Raw genomic sequence first — 6,944 nt, 5'->3', positions numbered from 1 at the left:
TGCTGACTCCTTATGTGTAACTCTTATCTATCCTTCAGAGCCCCTCTATACAAAGCCATTCATGGTCTTCCACTTTTCCAAAGCTAGAAACATTCTACTCTGAGCCTCCTAAAGCATGATTCCTCTTTTATCACTTTTAAACCCAAAATTATAATACTTTGTCTGTAGATACCTTTTTTGACAGTAAGTACCCTAAGGGCAGGATCTCTGCCCAGTCCATCCTTGTCATCAACATCAGCACTGGACCTCACCTCTGATAGTAGCTACTCCAATATGTGGTGGGTCTAGACGACCATATCTCAGAAGGAGGTGTTTGGAATGGAAAGAAGAGGTTAGTTCTGGGGCCTTGGTACATTGACCTGCTAGTTTAGACACATTACAGGAGATTTTATGTGAGTTAGCAGCCTTTGTACATAATATATTCTTTGCCTTTATTAGATCTAAGGTAAACTCTTTCTCCCTCACAGGTCAGTAGCAAATAATTTTAAATTATCTTAAATTTCTTAACTGATAGATATATCTGACTTTTAAGCAAAAAGCCCAGTCTTAATTCACAGTGTCGGGGACTTGTTTTAGACCATCTCCTCGACTGCTCTGCACAGCCACGAAACAGAAGAACAGCGGCCGGAACCTGGAAGAGGACGTGGGTCAGAACGAACAGAAGACAGATACCCCCTCTCCAGAGAAGATACTCATGGACGAGAAGGTCAAGCTAGAGGAGCAGCTAAAGGAGACTGTGGTAAGGTCACGCAGGCTCTCGTGGGGAAGTGTGATCTGCTGAACTCAGGTGAGGTTCTTCAGAGGACCTCTGGCCAGATGAGTTGGGTCATTTGTCTGAGAACTGCGGTCGGGTCCTGCAGCAAGTTCCTGCTGAAGAAGGGACTAGAACGCAAATCCTCTGTGGCTCTGGTTCTGTCATGAGAATCTTCTTCACACGCTGCATAGATGATATTGAATTAAGACTTGAGGTGGTCCTTACAAGTGAAGCACATTCACTGCAGTCCTTAAGCTGGGTCTTACGGAAAGCCAAGTGTTGGGACCAGAGGTGTGGTTATGTGGAAGTCTTCATAAGGAGGGAGGGGTGTAGTGAACCAGTTAGAAGGACAGGTTATTACTCCACGTGAAAAGGCACAGGTGGCACAAATCAGGTTCTTTAGGGATTTGAAAATAAACAATTTATGCTGGTCTTTTCTAACCACCTTATTTATATTAATCCTCCTAACACCCTGTGAGTCAACGGTTAGAGCCCTGGTTACAGACGAGGAAACTGAGGCACAGCCCAGGTTTGAGCCTCAGGAGCCATGTTCTAAACCACTACACTAGAATCACCTGTAACTGGAGGACAGAGGCCCCAGAGCTAGAAGTGCTCAGGAGATGAGTGGCGTAACAGGAAAATTGGTGGGAAATGGAGAGGGCGCCAGCAATCGGTGATTGTTACCCAGTCAAGTGTTGGGACGGGGCCACTGGGCAGCAGTCAAAACACCAGAGGTTCACGGATGGGGTTTTCTCTCCTCAGTGGGCTGGCGGTTCTCCTAAACCTCTCCTGGAACTGTGGGCTCTGGGTGCGTCTGCCCCAACCAGCGTTCTAGGACTCCCTGAAGTTGGAAATTCTGTGGGAGTGAGTGGTCCGTCCTTGAGGGGCGATGAGACCGTCAGAACCATGAGAGTTTTTCCTCATCCTTGTCCAGCTGCTCACTGGGGGCTACACAGATACATGACCCCTTGATCTCTTAATCGTTGGAAACAGTGACACGGATGTAACTTCTTTCCACCCAGTAAGCTCTGCTGCCTGTGCTCTAAAATGTCAGACGTAACACATGTTACTTGGACTTGGAATTTGTTCATATCAGATTTGCTTTCTTACGAATTTGTTCCTTGCTTTACTCATGTACGTTTCCTCTTTACCGCCCCCCCTTTTTTGTTAGGAAAAATATAAGCGAGCTTTGGCAGACACCGAGAACTTGAGGCAGAGGAGCCAGAAATTGGTGGAGGAGGCAAAATTATATGGTAACGGTAGACACTATCTGATACTGATCCTAGAAAAATAAAGGGCGGGGAAGGTGGGGGGGGTGGCAGTGTGAGTGTGGAACGGCGGGGTCAGCCAGGGTGAGGAGGTGGGGAGGCCGCTGGGTGCGTTCCCTCCAGTGGAGAGGAGTCTGCAAGGAGAAGTCGCAGCTGGGACCCGCATTTAGAACTGCAAGTGTGACTCCTTTGGTGAGGAGTGTGTGTGTTGCTCTTCCCCAGGCGGACCTCGGTTAACCTGAGGCCGTCTGAGCCTGCACATAGTTCCCGCAGGTCAGCCTCCCGGATGGGCATTTCCGTAGCTAGCTCAGCATTCACACACGTGAAAGTCTAAGATGCTGTCTGCACCGTCAGCATTTGGATATCTTTATCGCTGTCCTTCCCATTTTACATTTGAGATCATTGAGGCTTAAATGACTGGCACTTATCACGAAGCTGGGAAGTTGCGGTGGCCATGCTGAGGCCGGTGCCCCCCGACGCCACGCTCATGCCCCCCAGTGTCCACTAAACGTCAGGTACAGTTTGAGTACTCGCAGAACCTTCTGTACAGCCCCGCGGGCGCCATTCCCCCGCGTTCTGGAAGAGCCTCTTAAGGCTCACGGTGAGACCACAGCTACTTCGCCTGAGGACAGATGGCAGGTGCACGGCCAAGTAGAAACCGAGATCCAATCTTGTGCTGCCACAGGCAGCAGATTCTGCTTGAAATCTGCTTATTCCTGGCCTCCGCATGTCGGGGTCCTCAGGGATTGGGGTTAGGCTTCCCCTCCTCTCGCCAGGTTGCCCCGGCGACTTGCGCACGCACAGGTTCTTGTGGCTCAGACACTTCTGAGTTCCAGTCCTGTGTGTCCTGTCGTTTCCCCAGTGTCTGCACCTGATGCCTCATGGGTATTTCGAATTTCATTTTCCCTTTATCTGTGCTGTTCTTCCTCATTTTAGTAAATGATACTGTGATCTTTCCTGGTGCTTATTTAGGGCAGGAATCTGAAGTTCTCTTTTCCCATCCCCATGTTCCCCCTGGCCCTTGAGCGCTGAGCAGCTGGCCTCCTGTCCATCCACTCTGCCCTGATCCCAGCCCTGGCAGCGCCATGCCCCAGGCAAAGCGATTTTAAAATACAGCCATTCCTTGCTTTACCGTGTTTCACGGATGATGCGGTTTTTAGATTGAAGGTTCGTGGCAACCCTGCATTGAGCAAGCATTTTTCCACCAGCATCTGCTCACTTTGTGGCTCTCTTACATTCCAGTGATTCTCACAATAGTTTCAATGCTTCGTTATTATTGTATTTGTTATGGTCTACGGTCACACCTCACTGAAAGCTGAAACGACGGTTAGCATTTTTTAGCAAAATGTATTTGTTAAGGTTTGTGTGTGTTTTTTATACATAATACTATTGCACACTTCATAGACTACAGCGTAAACATAACTTTTATATGCACTGAGACACCAGAAAGCGCATTTGACTCCCTTTACTGGGCTCTTTGCCTTGTTGGGGTGTCTGCAGCTAGAACTGCAGTATCTCTGCCCCGTGCCTGGACAGTGTGACCACGCCATCCACCCATTCGGCTGCCCCGTCTGGAACCTTCAGCTTCTCTGGGTCTGCCTCTTCCCTGTGCACTGGGCGCCCTTCGGTCCTCGAATGTTTGGATAACTCTTCAGGCCTTGGTTCACAGACCTCTCCAGGCTCTCCAGTCTAAACGAAGTCCCTTAGCATAAGCTTTGCTCAGCACCGAGAAACGCTCCTTCGTGGAGGTGGGATTTGTGATTGTGTTTGTCACTCGTGTGCTTATCTGACGTTTGTCTCGGACCATACACTCCGTGAGGACAGACCATCGCCCAAGATTTGGCACAAGCTTAATCCATGGTAGACGCCCATGTTCTTATCAGATAGGTAGGAAGTTTATTATTTCATTTTCCAGGAGGGGGGGAAAGTATTGCGACAAGAAGTCACCCACGGGCGCTGCCTCCAGCAGAGCCGAGCGGGGCTGGTGCCCTTGTGTCCGGTCAGGGCCTGGGTGGAAGCAGATGCCCACCGGGGCGCTGCGGTCACCCCTGACTTCCAGTCAGCATCTGAAGCATTTTCTTGAAACCACAAACAATCTGATGTAATACACTGCCTTGAATTTGGAGGGACTTTTTTCTACCTGATTTCTTTTGTTCGATTAGGGTTAAGGCTTGGGTGTGTCTTGGGAACTCTGACCCCACGGTGCTGGCAGAGCAGCTGCCCCTTCCCCACAGAACGGCCGTGGGGGCGGGGTTCCTTAGCGGGGGGCAGGACTGATGGGGAGATGCTTCTGCGCGTTGGGAACTGTTTGTCTTCATGCCTAATTAGCTCTCATCTAAACCCAGAAGTTTTTTTGGGTTTTGGTGTTTTTTGTGTGTGTGTGTTTTTGTTTTGATTTTGTTTTTATTTTTTAACACACGATTGAAATTTGAAGACAAGTGAATAGTTTGAAAGGTTATCGTTCAGGAGTTTGTGTGAGAGGTCGGCGGGGTCACAGCTCTCGGGTGCCCCGCCGGCGGTGGGACTGCAGATGACGGTGTCCTTCCCTTCGTTTAGGCATCCAGGGCTTCTGTAAGGACTTGCTGGAGGTCGCGGACATCTTGGAGAAGGCGACGCAGAGTGTCCCAAAGGAGGAGGTTAAAGACGACAATCCTCACCTGAAGAACCTCTACGAGGGGCTTGTAATGACTGAGGTCCAGATCCAGAAGGTGTTCACGAAGCACGGCTTGCTGCGGCTGAACCCCGTGGGGGCCAGGTTCGACCCCTACGAGCACGAGGCCCTGTTCCACGCGCCGGTGGAGGGGCAGGAGCCCGGCACGGTGGCGCTGGTCAGCAAAGTGGGGTATAAGCTGCATGGGCGCACCCTGAGGCCCGCCCTGGTGGGGGTGGTGAAGGAGGCTTAGCGGCCTCGAGGGCTCCTGCGGGCTCTTTGTAGTCACTTGCTGTAACTTGAGAGGCTGGTTCATCTTCTCTATGAATATTTCTGACCCTTCCCCAATCCTTGTTGGAAAGCTTTAGTAACCAGTGCCTGAACAGAAAATTAAGCCGGTTGCGCAGATGCGTGAATGAATTGAAGTGGGGAGTCTGTTCGTTGATTTTTAATATACCTTTAATCGCTCCACACGCTTAGAGAACAGGCCAGCGGGACACGACTGGACCCTAGAGGGTCATGAATCACGCTCTAGCTGCTCAAAGCCTGGCGACGTCCAAGTGCCATAAATGAGTCCGATGGCTTCGGGAACCCCACTGTTGGGCTGGCTGGCCACCCAGCCTCGCCGGGCCCTCCGGCACACTGTGGCACACGGGGTCCTGGGTGCTCAGCCCGTACCTTCATCCAGTGGAGGGAGGGCGAGAGCGAGCTGCTCAGAGAAGTTTCCCCATGCCCTCGCTGAAGAACATACATGAGTTCATTTATAATCGTCACCGTCTAGCTTCGAAAATGCCCAGCTTCCGGCTTCCTTCTGCAGATTGGAAGTGAGCACACACACCTGAACAGATCTCACCACCTTATTTTGCCAGTTACTGAATTTGACAAAATCAGTCACTTTTGCCCCGTTGTTCATCTGTTTGTAGAAATGTTCAGATCTCTCTCAGCTAGTTACTGATGACTTGAATGTATCCCCAGTGAGATGGACTTGCTCAAAATCCAAAAATTGCATGCTTGGTACATTTTAAATATTAATGTTGAATTTTTAAATTTTATTTAAGAGGATTAAAGCCCTAATATGTTTATTTTCCTACTTTTTGGAAACTATTTTGTGTACTTCGGTGGAGGAGATCCACCTACACTAAGCATGACTTAGCTTTGCCGCTCTCGGCTCAAATTCTGAAGCCGTGGGCTTGACGCTTAGACACGCCACACACATTAGCTTCCGTGTGGGAAGGGAGAGCAGGAGGAACCGGGCCTCTACTGGGGGCAGACGGCCCCGGGGAGGGGACCAGGGAGGGCCTGCACACACCAGGAGCCCGGCAGGATCACCCACGGTCTGCGCCGCACCACACCGCAGGCCCCTCCGTCCTCATTCACACTGGGGGTCGAGCGAGGGAGCGGTTACAAACCAGAGAAAACCCAGCCTTCCGCCATCTGCTGCAGAGAGGGGTTTCTAGAATTGAAGGTCGACACTGTTAAATTCGTTTATGGCAGAAAAAAGGTGGGGCAGTTTACTTTGCTTGTCATTTTCAAAGATGTAGGTAGTGTTCCCATAATTAAAAATTTAATTTATACTGTTTCAAAGTATTTTCCTCTTTTCCACGAAGCAGTCTTAAGTTGCTTGGTCAGAAACTTGCCCAGAACCTCAGGCAGCGCAGCGCACGGAGAAAACCCACAGGCGTCCGAGCTCTGCGAGGATCTCGCCTCACCTTCTGGAATTCCTCTAAACCCAAAGCTGCGTGCGTCATTTTCAAACGAACTTCTCCCCGTGTGTGCAGCCCCTCCCTCGGCAGCTGGGGCACGACCGCTGGGGGGCTGCACCGTGGGTTCCCATCACCCCGCGGTGCCGCTGATAGGGAAACGCCCCTCCGCGCTGGAGGTGAGGTCTGCGGACTGCACCCCCGTCCTCCCGTGCGGAGCCGTCTGCCCACGAGGGGCCTTCGTGGCCGGGATCAGAGTAAGTGCGTGCTCCCCGGGGCGGTCTGCCGCTGGCGGGGAAGGAGGCCTGGTGCGAAGGGGCTTCTGTGTCACGGCCAGTTTAACTCCTGCTTGCGAGGAGGAACGGGTTTGACGCCAGGCGCGAGCTCAGACGGGTCTCGCGCACGCTGTCCCCGACCGGGCGCGCCCACGCAGCAGTGACACCGCTTTGCTCCCCACTTGCTGAATGTGTAAAAAAATAAAAATTGTAGAGTTCCGGTTTTTACACATCCTTGGCACGTGGGCCATCCAGAGAGCATTATTTGGAATGGCTGAATTAACTAACTTTTTGGAC

At 51.2% G+C, this 6,944-nt stretch overlaps 1 protein-coding gene across 1 annotated transcript in view; it reads left to right on the top strand.

The window, feature by feature from the left end:
- GRPEL1 (GrpE like 1, mitochondrial) overlaps nt 1-6,256 on the top strand; it is a 7,135-nt gene extending 879 nt beyond the window's left edge. The window contains exons 2-4 of the mRNA XM_006736084.3: nt 577-739; nt 1,926-2,007; nt 4,579-6,256. Coding sequence (XP_006736147.1) covers nt 577-739; nt 1,926-2,007; nt 4,579-4,925 — 592 coding nt within the window. The 3' untranslated portion in view covers nt 4,926-6,256. The remainder of the gene's footprint in view (nt 1-576; nt 740-1,925; nt 2,008-4,578) is intronic.
- The last annotated feature ends 688 nt before the right edge of the window (nt 6,257-6,944 follow it).

Source organism: Leptonychotes weddellii, chromosome 2 (genome assembly GCF_054177405.1).
Source record: "Leptonychotes weddellii isolate Sample4059 chromosome 2, ASM5417740v2, whole genome shotgun sequence".
Taxonomy (NCBI): Eukaryota; Metazoa; Chordata; class Mammalia; order Carnivora; family Phocidae; genus Leptonychotes; species Leptonychotes weddellii.
The sequence above is the reverse complement of the archived record's forward strand: the minus strand, read 5'-3'. Positions and strand labels throughout refer to the sequence as shown.